At 36.7% G+C, this 24,494-nt stretch overlaps 1 protein-coding gene across 1 annotated transcript in view; it reads left to right on the forward strand.

Annotated features, from left to right (window-relative positions):
- Positions 1-405: 405 nt before the first annotated feature.
- LOC150077287 (uncharacterized) overlaps positions 406-24,494 on the forward strand; it is a 155,226-nt gene continuing 131,137 nt past the window's right edge. Inside the window, exon 1 of the mRNA XM_090386435.1 lies at positions 406-516. Within this exon, the coding sequence (XP_090242561.1) occupies positions 485-516 (32 nt within the window). The 5' untranslated portion in view covers positions 406-484. The remainder of the gene's footprint in view (positions 517-24,494) is intronic.

The raw sequence follows: 24,494 nt of genomic DNA on the forward strand, positions 1-24,494 counted from the left end.
AGTTACACCACGTTTTCTACATGTTCTGTTAATTTTGTCGAGCAGTGTACTTATGGAAATTGTAAAGTCTTACTCTATTCCAAAAAGAGAACCTGCACTGTTTTACAAATGAAGGAGACTCGCATTCGAATAAAAGTACAACGAGGAAGAAATATTCCAAAAGTCGGGGGAAGGCCTTGCAAGAAGCACTGCTAATATCTGCCGGAAAACTTTGGATTGTTCCCTTTCTTGGCCAGTGGTATTTTAAATCTCTTCCATCTGTTGATCCTGTCTGCCGATTCAGCGCAATTAAGTACTCCTGACGAATGGTGTGTCCTGCCCGCGCGCATCACTCCAGCGCTGCAGTCGCAAAGACACGCTATTAGACCACTCCGTTCTTCGTTGCGATCACACAGAGCCAGGCCGTCTGCTCGTCACTTCGTACAGTTGCCACTCAGTTCACGAACTCACCAGGCCAACGTGCGGCCTCGCGGGCTACTTGAAAATGGTGAATGTGCTGCTATATGCTGGAGTACGGTGAGTACAATCTACGACTCCATAGTGTACAATAACAGTTAGAAAAAGCTATAAACTATTCGGAAAGAGTTGATAGAAGGAATATCTTCGATATCAATCTATTAGATATATGTATACTGTATATATTTACATCAATATTCCAATACCTAATAATATAATGTATCGACAATATCTACAAAATGCTTTACTTGATGTTTCGTACCAACTGACAGTGGTATGATGACAGTGTGTCCATAATAGATGACCTTTCACTGTAGCATTGTTGACTAATAGATTATTATTGGGTTGCAGCAGCATTGCTGGAACACAGAAAGGCGAAACCACAGAAGGGTTGTTTCGGATTAACCGAGGGCATTAACCGTCAGCATATTTGTCTATAAGTTGTTTATTCTGTGTTAAGTTATGGGATTAAAAATTCGAGTTTTCAGGAGCAAAAGATATTGTGAAACACCTGTTCAATTCAGACTGACTTTACTACTGTATTTGTAAAACACGAACAAAAAAAAATCCATAAACGTTCCTCCAGACCTGAAGGGAATCAAACCTATTTCTTTCCATTTCAACAATTACAGATGCTGTGATAGTACTGAGGATCCTGCTACCGAAAAAGGAGAAATAACACTGATGCAATGGAGAGATGCAGAAATATAAGGAAAAGGAAGGCCTTAGGAAATAAGATCAGAGCTCAAAGAGGTACCAAAATAACAACATTATAAGTAGTAAAATTTAGAGCAACTTCATTTTGTTCAGGTCATAATGAAATACTTCTCTTGGGAAGAGGAAGGCCACCAGGCACGCGTTCTTCTAATTGCACAATTAAATGCATGATGGGCAAATGCAGGAATCTTTTACTAATCACCGTGCTTCGTCGTCTGTGAGGAAAAACTTTCATTAACAAAACGCTCTGGCTATAAGCCAGACAAAATATTGGAGAAAAATCCAGTTTACTTTTGGAAACGACCAAGGAAACCTAAAACATCGCATGTCTGTTTTTCAGCAGAGGGAAAATTAATTAGGGCAAAGTTTAAATTCTGAGTCGCGGTCCACTGGTGGGCCCTGAACGAATCTGGGGTGGGTGGATCCCAAATTGTTTCCAGGTTAAAAGATTCTTGATACACTCATGCACTTTAACAACTGGAATACATACGATTTACAGGAAGGAGTGTAATATATTTAAAAAAAGCTGATTCATTAAGGTAAGCGAGGCACTAAGGCCAAGGACATGTGAGATGTTAGGTGATGTAGCAACCTCCAAACACTGGTAACTTCCTTGGCTACAGTAAGATTACGAGCGAATGATTTCGAAATGGAATTAAAAAACAGGAAATCATAAAAGAATTAGTAAGTTCTAGAATTTCTTTCGATGTATTCCACTTTGGGGTTTTAATTGCCTTTGCTCTTGTTCCACAGTGGTTATAATTTCCATCCTTCCACATCGTGTAAAAAGACCTAGGATCGAAATTGATCCTAGGAACTTTTTACACGACGGATCTTTTATGGGCTTTTTTTCCCACTCCGTAGCTGGGTTAGTCTGTTTCAGGCAAGGTGTTTTCTCCTGGAATCCAGGGGGGGGGGGTTGTTTTTTTTGTCCGGCAAACAGGAAAACCAACCAGGTGTACGAACGTTTCTTCTCTAGTAACCCTAATATGAAATGTTTTGTTTTTTGTGAATTTTAATTACTAACCCTTGTTCAACAAGTTTGAATGTTCTATATAATCTGTGAAACGAGTTCTTCTACTCAGTATATCCACTGGAGATTTTAAAAATGAGGCATTCGTAAATTTAAGAAGAATGAATGACTTTGCGGTGATAGGTTCTCGTGCCAATAACTGTTTCGTACTGGGTTCAGCAGGAAATTTCTCTTCCATTTGACTGCCAGAGTAGTTACTACAACTCAAGTTCAAAGATTACTTTGTTTGCCTTTCCCAAAAATGGATGTAGAGAAATAGGTTTGCATCCAAATTTATATAAATCAGTATTATATAAAAATGCCCATATTAGATTTTCACTTTGAACAAAATAATGCTCACATAATTAGTATAAATAGCAGTGTATGTAACCACGAACCAAGGCAACCAAGATCATAAGGCATCAGTTGTTGTAGTGTTTTCCAAGCATCAGCGGCTAAGGCCATATTGCTTCGTATATATTCTGTAAAAATTGCGTGTGTTCTGTGGTCTATTTTCATTTTGCTGGACGAAAACGTCCAGAATAAAAAAAAATGCTGCCCTCTCGTGAGACTGACTAACTCAATCACGTTGTGAAAAAGGCCCATAAAAATTTCTCACGTCATCGACGGGACTCGAGGCATCAGTATATTGTGTCTGTAATTTGCTCATAAGGTTAGCTTGCCAAATGAGGAAGCCGAGTTTCTGTGAGAAGAAAAGAAAAATCACATAATCATGTCGCGAAACCGACCAACTCGACCATGGTGTGAAAGAAGCCCATAGAGATCCTTTCCAACTCGCAGCATTTCTTTTCCTGTCATACGGTATAGCTGTCATTTGAATGACAGCTATACCGTATTACACTAGAGCAGTGATGCAAGTTACCTACCATACACACTTTTAATAAAAATGAAGAGAAAAGTAGAAATCTCGTGGAGAGTCCAACTAACTATACGGGAAAAGAAATAAGAACTTAATTCCTACGATGACAGCTGCGTATTTAAAATGCGGTGATGTCCTTTGAAAGGGAAAATAAAATTAAACGAGCTATCACATATAACGCAGAAGTGTTCAACAAATAATACAGAGTCCTAAACTGCTTTCATATTCAAGCATACCAGATATGTTTAATTCAGAATGAGAAAAATGCTGTTCAATTTAAAACACTTTTCAAAGTCTCAACATTTTCCTATTCCATCAAGAAAATGAGCGTGTACTAAATTTGGTGGAGCAGTCATAAATTTAAGTCGGGATTTCTTGTTTCAGCTCACTATTCGTGATATTTAAGAAAATAAATTCCTTCGCGTAAATTCTTTCCATAATATTCGTAAATTGATATTACTTCACGCACGAGTTAGCGCACGGCGTGCGTTTTTATAAAAACACACGAACCGATAAAGTGACGTATTTGTCAACGAAAATTAAAAACACGAGCAAATTCCCTCTGTCATTCGGTGCAAAGCTGGTTTATGCTTTCTATTCGAATGAGCAATCAGCATTCACGAAACAAATTCTGACGAGGATAAAACGTCCGTTGTTCAAACGGATGACACTACGTTTAATGAGAAGTTTATGAAATCAAAGCGGGGTAGAAATCGAGACGGATATCGTTTCCATTTTACCATTCGAATTAAAGAATGAAATTAAAAAGAATTTTTTCCAGCCAGCCGTTGAACTTTTTTTGCCCAATGTTCGGTAAACTTCCACTGAAATTTCCAGTATTTTACAAAATATTTGTGAAATATAGTCAACTGGATTGATATCTATCCTAGGTACCGAGAGTTCGAGTAACACTATAGCCCGTACATTTCCAGAAGTAATTCTTTTGGAAATGCACGTCTGAAACCAGTCTCTCGTCCAACCATTTAACTCGTTCTGTATGAACTCTCACGGTGCATATGCACCATGACAGTTCATACAAAACGAGTAATACGAGTACATTTTCATACTTGGAACAGTCCCCATATAAGTTACATTCAGAGTCTGAAGAAATTTTATTGAGTTTATGGAGGAAAAGGTATGGTTAGGTTAGGTTAGATCTATGCGCGATGGTCTTATAGATGGCAATCACTTCCAAGACTTCTTTGTTCATGCCAGACCACGGAATTATAAAAAGTAGAGAAATTTTCTTAACCTCACTCGATTTGCTTAACCGTTCAACAAGTGTGACACAATTTGTGTGAAATCCATGGTTTGCCTCGTTATCCACAAGTTTCATCCCGAAATATGTACACTACGCCTTTTTTGAACAAAACCATTACAAAGATGGTAAATATGTGTGAGTTCACTGAATTTAGCGGGTCCTGTTGCCAAGTAGAACTATACCACAGAGTTGTATTTCGACTGTTAGTTACGTAACTACGAACTAAAGCAGTACGGAAAATGATGCCTCCTAGCGGTTTTCTCTCCACATCATTCGCTGTGCATTCAACATTCAGACATGCAATCAGCGCTTTTGGAAGATTCGCGATCATACCAGAAAAATCGCTAACCGTGGTTCTCAATCTTTGTTCATGCCAGACCACGGAATTATAAAAAGTAGAGAAATTACTTAGAGAAAAGTAGAGAAAAATTCAAGATATTGTTTTTGTTTCCTGCTGTTTTATTCGAAAACATGAAGTTTTGAGAAAAATGTGGATATCATTTCTGAAAATTTCAACTTGAAGAAGAAAGTTTCTTTAATCTGTTGCGATATCGTCCATTAATGAAGTTTGAACGTTCCACGCAACTTCACCAGAATAGGAAAGATTGTGATAATGACAGAGGAATTCTGCTGAAAGAATCGCACGCTATAATTATTTTAAAATTATAATTTTTTAATCTTTTTAAAAAAGGGGCTATTGGTCCCATCCGGGCACTCGTACTAACCTGTTAGGTGGCATACATTTAACAAGCGCGTACCCAAAGAGTTCTGATAGGAAGGCCAGATTAGAATAGGACCATTATATAATGCTTAATGCAGAGTAGTGGGCAAAAAAATATATACAGTTAGGCAAAGCATACTTCATAACATTATCCGAAAGATATTACAAGCTTATGCCAATGTTTTGTATTTAAGCTCAAGATCGGCGAATTTTCTCAGTTTGTGTTTTGCTAGCACAATGGATAAACTCCTTGCATAACGCCAATCAATTTTTAGCAATTTTTCTTTATAAGGAAAATTATTTCCAAAGGTTACTCCTCAAAAAAAAAAAATAACCTCATTCTAGAATGGTCCGTTTAGTAAGCAAGTTTCTATAAAGGAATAACGTGTCAAATGAAATAATCAGTGATCGAATGGCAGGAAAAGACCTCCATTTTCCATCATGGATAAAATAAAATTTCTCTTGTAGTCAGTACGGCTACAAAAAGGCGTTTAAACTTCACTCGTTTTGTTGCAGCTAATACATATAATAAAAACTGTCATATTAGGGCCACCCGATCTACCTAAGTATATTAGGTCCATAAACCTAACTACGAACTGGTCCCCGCGTTTCCGGGGGACCAGTCAATCAAGAGTTAATGGAATGTGCACCTTTCTAAGAGGCAGCGTACGGACTCCTCTTAAGAGGCGAGCCAGTGTCCACAGAGTTAGCCAGCCTTTCACTATTTGTATACTTACTCGCTCTTCCTCTCTCTCTCTCTCTCTCTCCCGTAAGGTAACATCTCTTCTTCACAGAAAAGGCGAGGAACCTTTCTAGAAATGCTATAGCGCTTATCACGTCACAACAGGCACAAGGAACGCTGATGCTGTAATCCAAGTTTTGGCATGACGCATGTACTGGTTATAAGAGATCACCTAACTTCAATTAAAAGGATAGTCGCAGTTTTAACTATTGCACAATATCTTTGCCAAAACTATCGCATTTATCCATCAATTCTAGTAATATCATACAAGTGCGATCTGTTCTAAATTAAAAAAAAATATGAATTCGAAACAACTTTTCGCATTTAAAATGGACTGTTGATTTCAACCCCCATGGGAAAACTATTTGACATGTCATCCTGAAGCGGGTGCGTGCAGCACAGTAGGACAAAAGGTTGCAGTGCCTAAAAGAGTAAGAAAACTTCTCAAAGTGACAATTACTTGGACGTGATTGGCATCATGAACTGCAATCTGTCTGAGGAGAAAAGTCAGTTAAAGAGTTAAAAGATTTGTTAAATATAAAGATGTTTTCCACTAACTATGCAATGTGCTTATTATATTTTATCAATGAAAATAAGATGCATCATTCACTTAATGGAAAAAGAGATGTCCAGTGGAAGTTTCCAACAGAAAAGAATGTCAGAAAACGTTTGATCAATCTTGATGCCAAGAAAGCGTCCAGTCCTGTTGGTATTTTCCGCTTGTTCTCAAAGCTTGTGCTTTTGCTCATACCAGCCATTTCCTAAAAAGGGCGACAAATCTCTCCCATTCAATAATCGTCCTGTTACACTTGCTTTGACTTTTTCCAAAGTAATGGAGAAATCTATTAACTGCCAACTCTTAAATTATCTAGAAACCTTCCATCTGATCAATGATCGCCAGTATTGATTCCGTCAGTGTCGATCCACTGGAAGATATGTTACCCATCTATGGAAAAATTTCAATGGAAAAGTTTGGTGAAACTCAAGCAGTTGCTATTGACATTTCAAAGGGCTTTTGATCGTTTTTGGCATACAGAAAGAATAAGAAAGAATCTTTATTTGTCCTACCAAATATAAATATAGTACTACATTGGTAAGAGACAAATTGACTTCACGGAAGAAAATGCCAGATGATAAACATAAAATGAAATACAAAAGAATAGCTAAAATATAACAGAACAGCCAAAATATAACAGAAAGGCTAAAATATAAAATCAAAGTCTCATCACTACATTTCTGTCTTGAGTCCTGTCAGTTGTAAAAAGTTCAGCTTAACATGGTATCTACTGAAACAACTTACGCGAGATATACTCTTGTTCAAATAATTATACGTAATTGTGTACACAGTCGTTGACAGAAATACACAAAACTGCTAGGCAACAGTAGCCTCAACGAACCACACCGCGGTTTGTCTTCTATAGTTCTGATTTTCTACAAGCTTATCAAAGCCAATTCCCATATGTGATAAGCTGTGAATTGACTGCAACGCTCTAGATGGTAAGAACCTGTCGGCTATCATCTTTAGGGATTTTGTGCCTCTTAAGGCAAGAGATGGTGGGATGTACCACTCACATAGCTGCCAGAAGCAAGGTGAAGAGATCACACCAACTTTATGGTTTGCCAACTGTATTTTTGTAATTGGGTATCCAGTTCTTTCTCTGACCGCTCACTGCGGGTGATGGTAGATGACCGTCCTCTAACTTCGCCGACCGGGCTAGCCGAGTGGGTAAAGTACCTACCCGGCAACCCAAAGGTCGCGGGTTCGATTCCCGCCTCGGGCTTGGATCAAAGTACTGCAAAAACCTTGGGAGGTGCAATATGGCCACAGAAGCCGATGCGCCAACAACTACCAAATCAAAAAATCAATCCTCTAACTTCTTCACTAATGCAATTGTTACTCAAGGTTCAGCTCTTTCTCCCATTCTTTTCCTCTTGTATATTAATGAAATTTTTTCACTGTGGAAATCCTTCTATGGAAAAAACCTATCCATATTTTTGCTGATGATAGCAAATTGCATTCCGCCTTCCAGTTTGAGAAACCCTGCCCTACACAAATAGCTTCAACTTCTCGAATATCCACTACTAATTCTTTAAATGCTGATCTCCACGCCATTCTCCAGTGGGGCAAAGACAACTTAATTGATTTCAATCTTTCTAAACTCAGTCCTCTCTTATACCTCGCAAAAAGGATTCTTCTGTTCCTATGCTTATCTTCTGCAACACTGATTTCTAGACAAGATCACATATCTCTATTGGGGATTACTCTGACTTCTACTCTCTCTTGGCATAAGCACATCACAAATATTGCCTCCTTTGCATCTAAAGAAATTGGGGTTTTCTCTTTCCCTCTCGGTGTTACTTTTCTTCCAAACCGCTATTTACTCTGTACAAATCGCAAATCCGCCCTACCATGGAACATTGTTTCCACATCTGGAACGTGGGAACAAAAAATCTAAAACCTTTCTCTGACTTCTAGATTCCATTCAGAAGAGGGAAGTTAGGCTAATTAATGAGTCATCTCTAACAGATTCTCTCCACTACATGTCTCAGACTTTTCTGTAGATACTTCCATGGGCATTGTTCTTCTGAATTGGCTTGTATAATTTCCGCTCTCTCTTTCAAACCAGTTCCAACACGTGCAGCAACCAGTTCAGCATCCTTCTACTGTCCAACTTCAAACTCACAGAACAACTCTTCTTGAAGATTATTATTAATCTTAAAGAAGAGTTGATCCTTCCCTAATTATATAAACTCCTCGTCTTCCTCATTTATTCTTTCAACTTCTGTTTTCTGGAGCAATCTTCCTTCATACGTATTTCCTGAAAATTACAATCTACAGAAGTTCAAGTCAAGTATCTTCTTTCATCTTTTCAACCTATTCACAGTACTAAGTATTACAGGTTCTAATACCTCTCGTGCTTGGGGGTTTTCATAAAAAAAAAAACGGAAAATGTTTGTTTTTTTAACTTCGAACCTCTCGTTCTTGAGAGGTTAACGTAATAAGCTACAATAGAAATAAACAGCGCTTCTTGCAATTGTAAGAGACATATTCGTAATGTGCTATCGACCGTCTCTGTGATCTCAACGGTGGTTGGCCAAGCACCACCAGTGTCGGGCCATACATCTCGCGTGACAACTTAGCTTCATTTCGTAAATCGTCTTATTCTAACATATTCTGTAATTATAGTTGCGTTGGTTCTCCTATTAGTGAAGGAGTTTCGAGGCCACCAGTGCAGCAGGCTAGAAATTCTCTAATGTGCCACCTTTGGCACACAGTATTATGCAACTGTCTACATTACTCGATGTCGATTTTTCATAATTTTTGATTGTTGCAAGAAATCTTTATTGAAAGAAATCTAAAATCGAATTAAGGTATTGCACCAATTTATTATGAGAATCTGCTGCAACATTGTACTATGCGTTGTATTATAAACAGCATACTACGAATCTCAGCTGGCACGCTGGCCGTCACTTAAATAAAGATATCCTTGAGACAGAGTTCTAAGAGGGAGTTCTTCGGTGTCTTCATAGCCGAAGGTTCGCTGCGATCAATCAGATGCACTAGGCAGTCTTAGCTACGGAAGTACCAAGGAATCTCCCAGATGTGCTCTTGCAATTTCTCATTAGTACCAGACAAAGGTGGCAACATTCTACGTGATAACGTGCTATGTGGCGTTGATACAGCACACAAATCATTTAGATTGGCAGAAAGTTGACACAAACGTTCTTTAGGTTTTTTTTTTTTTTTTGAAGTCATAAAAAGAAATCGAAACTCTGCTTTAATTACAGAGGAGACAAAAATGTGGTACTGAATTTTAAGTTGGATTATTTATTTTTTCAGATGCGAATGGCCCTATGCAAATCTCCACATCGTCACTTGAAATCGATTCACTCGATAAAAATTGAAAAATCCTTGGGCTCTTCCATAGGATTCGAACCCGGCCTTTCCAAAAGGGACTGTGAATAACAAATTGACTGATCCACGGCGTGTCGTTTACAGATTAAAATTGAAGTAGGCCTACCTCGTTACAAAATCAATTTCAGTGAGTGAGAGAGAGAGCGACAGAGCGAACATAGGACTATTTTTTTCTAATCTATTTGTTTAATTTTTGGGTTTGGGTGTATATCCTACTGTTTCCAAGAATAGTGAATGCTGACTAATTCTCAAATGGAGGAGATAAACGGTCACTATATTAAAGAATAGGTTGGATATTTTTGAGGGATACTGCGGGCATTAAGTAGCATTACGATTAACTGTAAAACCATAAGCTCACGTTCGCCGATCTCTACTATTCAACTGAAACTACTGATACAAGAAACATTTCATGTCCTCCTTGACAATTAGTGGTTTGGCCAATTGTTACTTCGGTTCGGGTTCGAGTGTCGTCGTGGGTTAGAGGAACTTCTGAAGATCTCTACAACCGGGACTGTAGTCAGCCGACCTCAGGCAGGCAGAAGAAATAGAATTCCCAGGTGAATTATTCCAGGTTTTTCAGCCTGCATAACATGCAAATCTGCTGGTGGACACACAAATTTTATAAATGTAATACACAACGCAATATGGCCTAAGTTGCTGCTGCGCCTAAAAGCCACAACCAAATATTTTGAGTCTAAATAATTTACCGGCAGTAAAAATGGATTTTTTTTTGCTCCGATAATATATATACAAAACACGCTGGCTTTCACTATACTTCGTCAAGAAGTTCATTATCACCATAAGATTGTTTACTTAAGTTAACATAAATGAAATTCCAAATGAGGGCGACACCAGAATAAATTAATCAAAGATTTGGTTGAGTCAAGTACCCCCTTGAGCTGAAATAAAAACTTTAACCGTTCTCTTCGGCATTCGAGTGAAAAGACCACTACAAACTGATTAATATATATTTTATAATCCATTTTTAAAGTAATACTGAAATGAAATACTCAATGTTTCTGCATACGTTACGCTGAATTTTCTCCATTTTGTTAATAAAGAATTGAAATGTGTTTTAAAGAGGGTCTACATTGTAGTCTACTACGCTACACTTAATTCGGTTTTCTTTAACTTTTTAAAACTGATGCAGCATACAGGAAAAGTTATTATTATTAAACCACTAAGATATTTGAACACTTGTCTGAAGAAACTGCGTAACCCAACTGCTATTTCTAAATTATTCGAACTATTTTTTTAACAGCACCCGAAGCTTGTCGCTCATACATATACATTTTTTTATTTATAATAGCTTGCTTCCTTGAACAATTTGGCCACTAGTAATATTAATATAGTTTTATTTTTATTTTTTTGCAGAAGTCTATTTTCACTGGGTGATTTAGAGTTTTTGTAACGGCTGAAAAATCAGGAATAACTCACGGAGTTATTCTCTCTCTCTCTCTCCATAAGATCGGCTAAATACAATTGAAGGACTTTAGAAATTCCTCTAGTTGTTAATAGGAATTGAACCCAGACCCCTCCAAACGAGTGGCACATGGAGATGTATTGTGCTGTCCGATCTGCCAACAGGACCTGTACTTTCTAAAACGGAAAGATTTAGATGAGGTAAGGTACGTTTAAGCGTAAATGCAGCTAAGGCCAGGAGACGTCAGTATATTTGGTCTATAACTGCAAGTATTCTTTGGTCAGTTGGAAGAAAAACCCAAGTTTTCGAGAAGGGAGAAAAAAAAAGCATATAATCTTCTCCCGAAACAGACTAGTTTAGCCATTTTGTGAAAAAAAAAAAACCATAAGTTTTCTGAGTTCGAATCCCGCATCATTGAGCGGGATTCGAACTCAGACGTTTTCCACTCTCTGTGAGGACGGATATTATAACCACTGCAACCCGCGAGGGCCTGAAATGGCATGTTATGTTGGTGTTGGGGAGGGGTGGATGTTATATGCGTGTTTTAAATACAGCGGTGTTGGACTGGGTTCTTTGGATAAGCGCCCACCTATACTTTCCCTAATCGTGTGTTTGAGGGATGAAAAATCTGAGTTGCTGAAAAGAAAACCCTACATCTCTACTAGAGACTGGCGAATTTGGTCAGTACGTGAAACACCTTTTACAACTTCCTATCATCGATTGGATCGCTCTGGAAGCAGAATTTGGCTTTCCGTTTGAAAAGCCAAACCTTTCCAAATGGAAGAAGAGTGACACAGCCACTGCACTGCTGAAATATATTGTGATGTTTTAGTCCGTTAACTATAACCTTTGTGAAGACCATTATAATAAAATTATATAAAACTATAGAACGGCTCCCAACGAAGCAGGATTATTACATTACCTTGCCGCGATGTGTGTTTATCAGGCTCAGCTAAACAGAGCCAGCATCCCAAAAACAATTATTGTTTTATTGCCGCATACAACTCTCTCCGGGGTAACATCATCACGCATTCCTATTATTTTAAGTGGATACAAATAACAGCTACCTATTCTTAATATAAATAAACTCGCAACTGTAACTCGTACACTGGACGTTTGAATGTCTCGTGAGACCAACCCGATATCATAATATTGGTATGGAAAAAACACATTATCTTAATACTTACACATTAAAGTTCGCAAATGAGTTAATGAGAAATTCCATATATTTCATAACGGCATGTGCGAAACACCTCGGTCGTAATTTTACGGAATATTTCGGGCATGCGTCGTGGTGTTCAGGTGGTTCTGCGGCAATTTAACATAGAAATGCAATTAACAAAATTTTAGAATTATTAGATAACCGGCAATTGTATGAAAGGAAAATTTTAAGCGGTGATAAATCTGCAGGTTAAAAAAAGGAATTACTATTTAAAGTTAATCATGGGTATGAAACATTGAAATGACCAATCTATCCATCTGAACGTTGACGGTTTATAAAAAGACCGTTGACGTAAAAAAATAGAATTTAATTTGATCTTACAGTCTTTATAAAGAGGAAAGGTAAGACGTTTTTTGTTACACGATAGAAATTAAAAATAGAAATTGAGATATTCCTTCGAAATAAGCGCTATTTCTCATAATACTCGGGTTTTTTTGGGATTTTTTTGCGTTTGAATCACAAGGTGAGGATTTCAATTACATTTTTCAGGACGGTGTCGACAAAGGTAAACATTTGCTGAAAGACGGTTGCTAATTGATCCAATGATGCCAGTTTGTAAGCTTTATTTGCACTCCTTACAATTAATTCGCCAGTCCACCACTTTTTTTTCTTTTCCCACTGTTTGTGTCCTTGTGTTCTTATTTTCTAAATGGAACATGCAGTTACGGTAGCTCTTTTGGCATTTTACTTGTCCTTTCCTCTTTGCCGCTTTCCATAATCCCCCCATTTCCTTCTTTCTTTCCTAAATAATACTGCAGATTACAAAATATTTCAGTCCATTTAAAATATTCAACTGAGATATTCCTCCAGAGAAGTCCAATTTTGCAAATCCATTTGCAAACACACAACATCGTTTAATAACGAGAAGCTTACTTTTATTGTACCAGTTATGTTATCTTAGGAAGGATCTGTCTCATTTCTTAAGATTAAAATGTTCACTTTCACTATCAGACTCCATGAAACCATGCCTGGCGATGCTCAAAAGGTTTGTTATTGTGCACATCATCAACGTTAGTAATAATTTTTACTGCGTCAGGTGCACACTGTAAACGCACATCTCCACTTTCAGTGATTTTAAGATTATTTAAGTTGTAATTTGATTCTTTGGTTTTTATCTGCAGCTTGCTGTATAAGATTTTCCTTTACCTCGATTTATAATATCTTAAACCATTAAGCAAGCGCATATCTAAGGTGAATGTGAATGGGGGGGGAATGCTTGCGAATATTTCTATGGAGGGTGGCCTCTCACAAAAAAAGTAAGTGGTTCGAGTTAATCTTTTAGCGTGTAATTTCCTAAAGTTTTTAAAGCCCACTAAGGAGAATATTTCCTACGTACAATTAAATGTGTTCACGACATCAGTAGTTTAAGTAGGGGGAAAAGACCTGTCTGAATACAAAAGAGGTCAAATATAGCAATCGGTGATTAAAAGTGCTTATATGCTTAATGTATCCAGCATCTGCATTCACTCAGTACGGAAAAATCAATCTGGCAGGATTTTGTTTTTCAGCTGGACACTGAAGCATCTTACCTCTCCCATTTCCTGCGCAATCACCGAGCTTAAACGTTTTGAAACACTGTCGGCATATTTGAAGAGGAGAGTAGTGAAAAATAGATTTCCTCCACTCTCCCCTGAGGAGCTTGAAATGTTCCTCCACGAAGAATGGTCTTATATTCCGCTTAAGACAGTTCAAGATTTATTTGAATCTATTTCACGTAGAATGCAAGCTGTTTTAAAAGCAAAGGGCGGCGGTCCAACAGTATATTAGTGCATACCTCGAACCCTTATCGCACGTATTTCCGTTATTTTGTCGGCCCCCTGTATGTTTCATGTTTACGTATATTAAAAGTTTATTATTTATCTTTTTTTATAAGCTCCATAATATTTATTACACGCTTCATAATAAGCGATCAACATTATTTTACACAAGATTCGAGGATTCCACTCCTTGTCATTTCCAGCTCAGTGGGATAAATTATTTTAAAATATATCAAAAAAATGTGGAGATAGGATGGACTGAATTATTTCCAAATTATTTTCGATTATCAGAATCACTTGTCTCGCAGATAACAACCTGATCATTTAAGTTCCTGATAATCAAACGCAGCAATATCAAAAGGTAACAGAAATCACACTGAATCCATTTGTATTCAGTGAAAGAACAAAACCTTCGCCAGACATAACTGATTTTTGCAATGAGCTTTCATCTAGAGTTGTGCAAGTAAGAAGTCTGTATGCATTTAAAGGAGCTGGGTCATTTGAAGGGAAAGACAACGAGGTCGGTAATTTATTTTTTTTTGCAATGTCGTATAAACCTGATTTCTTGCATCAATTTGTCAATTTTTTTCTAATGAAATCGTGCAGAAATAAAATTGAGTAAATATCCATTGAAATCCAAACGATATTGAAATTAGCGTAACAGTTGGGCTTAACTCCCCCGAGGAAATCTCTCGATTTAGACGAAGTAATATTTATTGGCTTCTGAGGTATATACACGTCCCAGACATACCTTACGCAAATATTCAGCTTGATGCAGTTGTTAAAATGGATGAAATGAAAAAAACCAAAAAAAAAAAAAAAAAAAAAAACCTCTGCCAGTATCTATTTGTAATTTACAATGTTCTGCATAAATCCTATAGTTTAAATTTAAATTTCAATTTTCATTAGAATAACTCAAGACATCGCACGTAACCACGACTTTTATCTTTAAAATTGCTAATGAGACGTATCATTCTATGGCATCCATCAGTGATTCAAAAAGGATACAAGATTACTCTGTATTCTTGTATCATTTGAATTCTCTTTGTGCTCTCTGTATCCTTTGAAAAGTATCAGGAGATTATCTGATCTTATCCTATATCAAAAGTGTCCTAACGGATCCAACAGTTAGCAGCGAAATTCCATTCCATGAATATTGTTGTAATAAGCAGAAAATGATTTATTTGCGAGAGATGATCAGAAACAAAATAGCATAAAAATCGTTTCCTGCATTTCGTTTCATATACAGATAAGCGTATCCATTAGCTCACATGAATTTGTACAAAACTTATTTATTTCTGCATAATCCCGTCATCTGGTATTGAGGGCAAAGCGGATTATTGACAATATTGCATTTAAACTTGTATTTCCTTTGACTTCTGTACATTTTTCTATAATTTTTTTCCTATCACATGTAGTTTTGTTTAGAGCTTAAATGATTCATTTTAACTCTTATTTCCTTCTTTGATTTGACGTTTAAATTGGCATTTATTTTCCAACACCAAAGTAAATTTAATTTCAGACATTAACAAAGCTATTAATAAAATGCTGGATTCAGTGGTTAATTAGAGAAACTTCACTTCAGATAATTAGAGAGAAAACAAGTAATTCAGAACTGTAAAACGAATAATTTTTTGCAATTTTAAAAACTCTAAGAAAATTATCTGATCTTATCCTATATCAAAAGTGTCCTAACGGATCCAACAGTTAGCAGCGAAATTCCATTCCATGAATATTGTTGTAATAAGCAGAAAATGATTTATTTGCGAGAGATGATCAGAAACAAAATAGCATAAAACAACTGTGTGCAGACCACTTCAACAAACTCACGACTAGAAATCGGAACCCACCGAACACGTGTCCGTAATTGTTTGTATGATATTGGCATTCGTTAATATTTAACTGGGACACAACTTCACCTGAAGTGCACCTTAAAACTACTGTCCAGGTCATTTGGCGTACAGTTTCCACTGCTGATGAGTGTTTCAGAGACCATTCATAATTTCAGATGCAACCGTTAAGAGTTAATAAATGTATCAGTTGACATTTCTAAAAGAATCGCATGCATAATAATTATACTAATGAAGAAAATTGAAATATATTATAATGAAATATATCGCTAAAAACAGGAAACCTGCAGCTCTATTGACCAGTGTCCTCTGTGACAGTATAATGCATTCGCTTCTTTTCATCCGTTTAGAGAGATCAGGGTTCAAATCTGTCTGGACATTGAAGGAATTAAGTTCAGCTTGGAGATTACTCTTCAGTTTGAACTGTAGTTAGTTGATCTGATGCAGAAAGAAATTGGATTTCTTTTGCCAGTTATTCCAAGTTTTTCATCTTGCACAAGACTTAAATCGATCCGTGAACGCACTTGTGCAGATATAATACTGTACATAACTAACCACACGCACTACGTTCAAACTAATCGATGGGCTAAAAAACCACTATTGTATCTATCATAAAAAGCTTCCTTCAAAGTAGTACAGATTAATAAAATATTTCCACTTCATTCTTCGAAGTAGTTCAAGTCAAAAATATTCAAATGTGCTTCCATTTTTTGATATAATGTTTAAAAAAAAATTGTATACAAAACTGATACGAAGGCTTCTCTTCGCTGAGTACGAGTGCCTTTCATTAGCCAGAGCAAAAAGAGACACAAAAATAGAGAAGTATTAAAAAAGAAGGAAGTTCTGAGAAAAACTACTGGCCACTGGAATTTACTTGGATAAAAGAAACTTTTACAAATACTTTAAAGGAAACTTCACCTCAAAAAATTAAGAATGATTTCCAACGAACCTGACTTAAGTGATAGGGGAGAACCCTCAGCTATGAGAATTCGATGCAATTGGGAAAACCTGTTCCAAGTGAATGGTCGAGCAACACAGCTGGATACTGCCCATACGAGAAAGGGAAGGGACAGATCCCAATAACACACATGGTAATTCGGCACTTGGGCAACAAATAAGTATTTTATTTAAAGCTAACGGAACTAGGACTATTAAAACTATTTATTGAATTCAATTAAATGTTAAGTAAAAAAGGCAAATTTCTTCAAAAATTTATCCGTTTACAAGAGCTCAAAATTATTTGATTGCACAAGTTATACCCTCGAATGTCTTTGTATTTGGCTATTCATTACCAAATCACTTGCGTCCGAAGTGCAGCTAGGAGAGATGTTGCGTCTACTTTGAACGACGAATTACAGTATTAAATATGGGAGTTAAAGCTGAGGTAGCACTAAAGTAGCTGACAGCAATTGGTGCCCTAAGTACGCATTCCCCTCCTCTTCACTCTGAATCATGTATTCTCACCCCCACTCCCAAACCTTAAGGACAGATAGATGCCGAAGTTTTTGGTAAACTGAAAAAATACCGTATTGCTCAGTGGATGAGTCAGTGCTCATCAAAATTGCTAGTTAGATGAGCCCTGTTGCCCCTCCACAAATTAAACTAGAATTTCGTTAAAATAGCATTTATTTTTGCAATAAATAAAATATGACACATTAATAAATTCTTAGAAAATATGAGTAGAGAAATTAGTTAATTTATATTCCCTCCGTGAACACACGAGAATTAAAATATTAACATCTTCGTTAATTTATTTGTATTTTTTTAAGTCTTTTTCATGTCGATTTTAACAAAAACTTTTCTCGAATTTGCCGACCCAGGCGGCCGCCTAGATGGACCTTCGCCCTCGGATTTAACGTCAGATCGTATGTACCAGCACCGCAGCTTTGTTTACTACTTTCCACATATATTATCATTTAGTGTACATTATCATATGAAAAGAATTCGGACATCGCTCCCAATAAACGGTGTGAACGAGATGATTGTAAAGTGTTTAAAAAGTATACGAGGTATAACAGAAATCAAAAACAAGCAGGTGGATGAGTTGCCGTTATCAGCAATTTTGTCACTGCGTCAATATAGTAAAAAAATTTAAAAACGAGGAGGGCGATGTATGTAGGTATGCAAAAACGGGAAGATATGGAAATAAACAAACAAAAAAAAAACAAACTTGAACAGGAATCGCTGATTCTAAAGAAAGTGGGAAAAGCGAACCAATCAACTGTTTGGAAATCATTATATTAGGGCCCCAAATGTCACGGGTGTGTTCGTAAAAGTGTCCACTTCCACAGAGAGCAGCACAGAATGGGTTTTCATGACAGAGCCCACCATATCAACGAACGCCAGAAATAGTTAGCATTGGTGTCTCTAGCCCATCGTCCTTGGATTAAAACAACCCCCTCCCTCGGGAACTTCATCTACTGCAGTATAGGTATAGTTCCAACAGTGAAGTTCGGAGAAGGAAAGTTGTAGATACTACCTCTCATGGTTCGAATTCGGACTGCTATTCATAGTGCCAAAAACAAATCAATTCCGAGTCGTATATAGACGTTTTTATCAATTCCCTATTGTCGAAACTCCGAAAATGCTATGGAGATCCATTGACTAATTTGATTTCAAATCAATCGGATTGAAGACAGCTGAGATGAACTGGAACACTGGATCAGGGGCAGACACGCACGCAAAATACCGAAGTCTGTTCGTAGTAAACCTCTTGGAACAAAACAGTAACCCTGAGCACTGCTGTTTGAAAAACTTAAAAAGAGGAACCCTTTTCCAAAATGAATTGTGAAAAAAAAAGAAAAAAACTGTTGTTGCTGTGGTGTCACATGAAATGCGCATTGTCCGCTTGACCAGAATATCTAGCGGAATTTCGATCTTTCTAAATATTTCATGGTCACATTCCGCAAAACGCTTCGATTCCAGATATTGCAACTGGAATCGAAGTGTTTTGCGAATGGTCACCATACATTATGCGCCAATTGCTTTATGTGATCTGCAACAACTTCACTCTACACTTTCTATCAAGGACAGAGGTGGATGATATGTGGCTTTGAAATACCTTATGTACCTAGAGAGGAAAGAGTAGAATAGAAATGGATGATTTTATAGAGACTGACGGGTATCGAGGAAAGCCCAAGGAAAGGGCTAGACTGATGGGTATTGAGGTATTGCCCAAAGAAAGGGCTAGAGACGGGAAGAGATGGAGAAGTCATTGAGTTCTGTCACGGACCTGCCATGTGGTCCGTGATAACAGAGAATATTGCCTTTACGTTTTATAGACGAAATTGCTTTCCAACCAGCATGGAGCATTTTTGATACAAATGGCCATCACGTCGAACAAATTTTCTTCATAACTTGTAGCTTCTTCATATTATTCACCCTAATGAAAGACAACATTACCAAAAAATGCAGAAAAATTACCAAAGAAACTACTTCGTAGTAAATCATAATTTAGACGACCGAATATATGTGTAAAAATACGATTACACTTCGAACGTCAAATATTTATAAATAAAATTTCCTATAACAACGTACTTTTGTAAAACCCTGTACCGTGACGTGGCAGGTTTAGCTTTACACTCTATAAAGATTCAATATTTTACTCATCTCATATTTGACTGGATGAGTTGCTGTCATTGACGTTACTTTGGCAGCTGAGGGCCAACAAAGCTTTTTCTTGAATTTCTGTTGTTAAATTTCCGGTCCAATTTTTATCGTTTATTCATTACTTGTTTACTGCTCATTCAATGCCTACACGGTGTCTATATGACTGCTTTTAATTTAATTTAAAATGACGATTTTAGATCACTTAGTGTCATTCATTACTCGTAACTGTAAATATTTCTATTTGCCTCCCAGTCACACTTATCAGCTATGCCATATGGCAAACTGAATCAAACATCAACTGGGATAGTTTCTCAACATTGATCTTTACTTTCTCTACAGGGACAGGCTCCTGTCCAAAGAGATTTTTCGCTCAAAATACTTCAACATTTTCAGCTTCTCGCATTTCCTTCAGCTTGAAAGAGTTTCGAAAGATGCCCTCGTGGATACCAAAGTGGATTTTTTCCATATATAGATAGAAAAGCAGTAATCGAATTGTTCGCATCACCTGGATGCTAAACCTGACAAGAGAGAATTATAACACTTCCGAAAAGTAATTTTCACGCCTAAAAAACTCATAAATAATTTTAACTTGTGGAACTGAGGTTCAGACTTCATCCTTAATCGTTAAACTTATTGTAATAACAGCCCTGCCTCCTCTTTTTTATAGAAAGAAGGAAATTTACAGTTATTTAAGTGTCCAGGAAATAAGTGTTGACATTTTCTTATGAGATTTTATTCCCTTGCTTTCCAATCCTCAGTTTATCGCACGAGCAAACTCGGAACCTTCGAGTAGTAAATGAATGGATGAAACTCAGTCGCACTTCGGCTTTTAAGAATTGATTAGAAAACGATAGGCACTCTCAGAACCGAAATCGAAGGGGAAAAGTTTCATATTTCTTTACTACATATTTGATGAATTATTTGCGACTGTCAATCCTCTACTTTCTTTTGGTAACTCGATCTCTGCCATTCTGTAAATTACTGAATCTTGCTTGACATTTGCCATGGCCAGTACAGTAAAATCTCTTGGGCATCACCGTCATCAACTAAAAAAAATTGTAAGATATTAATATAGATATAGGTTACGTAGCTTTAATTCGGTTTACTGGGATACTCGCATGACTTATGCATACTAAATTACTGAAACGAAGGAAACTGGGGATTCAGTAAAGCAATGAAAAATAGTTTTTCTGCAGTTTCAGAAAGATGGAGTGCTAAACTCACATTCTCAAAATCTGCCACACTATTTTATTCCCCGCATGGGATGTTTTGACAACTAGCATCCCCCATGTCAAATAAAAAGAAATCTTAAGCTTAAACAGTGCTGAAAGGTTTGCGGATGATGCAATATAGCAACAAGGAATTTGAGGTGACTCAAGGCTGTAAGAATCTTAAGAGTTTAAATTGAAGATTGTACTGATATTTTTTTAGTTGCACGTTCTTTTGGTTGGGGGGGGGGTTATATCACATTTCGAAATTAAGATTACCATGTTAGAAATTAAATTTCATTTTACAGTACTTGTTAAAATTACTAATGCGTTCACAAACACATCATCATTGCTTTGAATTATAAAGTTACTTTATTTCACATTATTTGACTGTTTGCTCTTCAAAATAATGAAGGTTCCATTATATATTTTCAAGCTCATGTCTGTTTACGACCAGAATACATTCATTTTCAAATTGCTTCCTGTGTAGCACCATCCAACTGCATAATAGCAGCTACTAGAGTAATATGAACACTTGTAGAGTGGAGACATTCACAAAGCACTCTTTAGTAAGAGTAATTTGCTGCGCTCACCATAGAAAATTACTCTCGCCTGAAAGAACTTCGAATCAGAAGTGCGCAGAAATCGGAACAATAATCATAAGCCGTGAGTATTATATCTGAGCGTATACATAAACAAAACAGAATGCAAAACTCAAGGTTAAATTTGGTGTGACATTAAAGTTTTACATCGTGGTTTGATGTCATGTGAAAATAAATATTTGTGCGAGTGGGGATAACTAAGTATATTCCATGACATCCCTTATATAAAGACACCTGACTAAAGGATGTTAGAAACTAGTCCACGGGGTTAATAAAGGTCGTCAATTCCATTTGTGTCCGCGGGTTAGAATGAGGGGTTGCTTTATTAAAGCAGTACATCGTTTAATCTTTCAAATACTGGCTATTAAGCATCTAGTATTCTCGTTGTGAACGAAATAAGAGCAATTTTTGCTGCGAGCTGTCTTGCCACTACTGTGGTATGTGATGCAATTTGCTGCCCGCCTTAAGCATCAGCCAAAATAGTATCATTAAGATTCCTCAAAGTATATTAAGACGACATTTCGTTTGTTTCGAGGGGATCGGGACGATTCTTTCCTTTCTCAACCCTTACATTTCTGATGTGGGATATCACAACGCACTTCCTAAAAGTGGATGGCCAGAAGGCGTGCATTAACGCGGTTGAGCTCTTCGTTGCAGTTTTCACAATTAGCTGTTTCTAAATTCAAGGATAACCAGTTTTTCTTTATTTTCAGGCATTTCGAAATATCTGCTGTCTTGTGAAATATATACCCTTGAGAAGTATTCTGTTATACCATTTTTCAAATATGCAGAAACTCGAATAGAACTGGTTTCGAATAGTTTTAAATTATTTAAACAAGAATATAAGGGTGGTCAGTCTACTAAGCCATTTTAGAAATGAAACAAAATTGGAGTGCTGAAATCATTCATTCATTTCAAACGTCACTATCCAAAATACGACTCTGAGCCAATTATAGTAAGCAAACGAAGATCCTTCAACTTATATGCATTATCTTTGATTGCTTAAAAAGAACAAATAGGGATCTCGCATACATTATTTAGTGTTTCAAAATAGAACTCGAGCCATTTTAAAAATGAAGCAAAATTGAAACACCCTATGATAAATCCTTCATTTGAAACGTTACAGTTCCAAATACGACAGCGAGCAAATAGAGATCCTTTATTTTGAATTACTTTTGTTTGCTTCCAAAAAACAAATATGGATTTCGCATACGTTATTTGATCGACGAATTGCAAGTATGACTAAAGATACATCTATCTCCTAACAGTCTTAAGAAAAAATAAATACGTAGGAAACTAATCCGAATGCAATGCCATTCTTTAAAAACTGAAGAATGGTTTCAGGTTTTATTTTCTGCACATAATGCACAGTCATGGATTAAACAGCATAAAACAGGGTTTCATATTTTATTCTACATAATGCGGCAGTTCATCTATCCGATAACATATCTGGTTAAGTGTTAAGTCAAGATTACACATTAAATCATCAAGAATGAAGGACATCAACCAGAACATTCCTCATTACCACCTCAAATAGAATGTATATCATGAGGATTTGGGATGGTTGAGTTGTTTTACAATTTGCACCCAGCCAAGTAAAACTGAAGAATCAGTACATCTTGTCTGTAACCTGTGCGTATTCTTATGGTCCGCTGTCCTGCTTGTGGAATGAGTTTCGGAGATAACAAAAATATGCAACCGTCACCAGTGACCAATTACCTCGATAACAGAGGTAAAATTGTCCGTCTCAAAGGAAAAATGTTCTGAATTCCGACACTAATGGGAATTATATGTACACTCCCGTCTAAAAGTTTAGAATCACATTTTTCTTAATTTGCAAAGTTTTTATTAAAATAGGACCAACTTGTTTACCAATTTTTATTAAAATATTTTCTATTATGTATAAAAATCAAAAAACTTACATATTTAAGAAATTCTAGAATAATCCAGAAAGGTGTAGGAGACGAATGTGGTAGAACAATGTAGAGATTCCTGAATGTTGTACACGATTCTAGAAAGTGAGTATTGTTTCAATATTATAGAAGATTGTAGATGATCTACAGTGTTTTGCAATAATATAAATTGAGGAGTAAGTGCTGCATTTTATAAAATCAAACACTGTCATTCAAATGTGTTTCGTGATATACATGGAAAGAAATAAAGAACTAAGTGTTGAAAAAATAAATGCTATTATAACTCTGTATAAAGAAAGTTATTCCATGAGAAGGAATGGCAAAAAACTAGGTGCTTTAAATTCAATTTCCATTCAAAAATTCAAGGAGACTTGAATTGAAGAAACTTTGCAAATTGCTTGAAATAATGTTAGTCAAGACACTATTATAAAATTAATTGCCTGAATGGCACGTCTGTGTAAAGTAGAGAAAATCTCGTGGAGCATATTTGAAGAAAAATCGGTATAGTTAGTATCAGCAGAGGCAAATGATGCAATAAAGCAAGCTTATACAGCAACAGAAAAAAAAATAAATAAATACGACACCTCCCATTTCACCTATTCATTTCCTCCAATAGTTTGTTTAGTTCTCTTTAATTTTTTTCAAATATGAACTTCCACAACAACAGACAGAAGTTTGTTCCAGCCATCAACCATTCTGCAACCATCCTTCCTCAGTTTGTGTGGCCTGAGCAACAGGAAGAATCCCATCAGCATTGAGCTTGCTCAAACCATTCAAAACCTCAGATCATTTTGCAGGTGCCAGGTCTCCAGCCGCTACAATTTGCAGAACTGAAGCCTTTCTTGGTAAGAGCACCCTTTTGTTCCGTTCATCAAGACTGTATACAGTGCTCAAGATGTGGCCTGGCCATTGCATTATACAGTACAATGCAATAAGCACCTCCTTATCCCTGCTAGCAAAATTCCTGTATATAATTGACAAAGATCCATGAGCTGTCCTGGCAGCCTGTCTGCATCGCTCAGAGAACTTTATATCTGACTACACAATTACCACCAGGTCCTTTTCATTTCCCACTAACCTGAGTGTAGTACGTTACTCTGGATTACTGCTACCCATATGCAGCACTTTTCATTTATCAATGTTAAACTTCATTTCCATTTCTTAACCCATCTGCCTAAATTTTCTAGATCCTGTTGCAGTGGCAT

The sequence above is a fragment of the Mastigoproctus giganteus genome, chromosome 12 (assembly GCF_048544385.1).
Source record: "Mastigoproctus giganteus isolate SK-2022 chromosome 12, ASM4854438v1, whole genome shotgun sequence".
NCBI lineage: Eukaryota > Metazoa > Arthropoda > Arachnida > Uropygi > Thelyphonidae > Mastigoproctus > Mastigoproctus giganteus.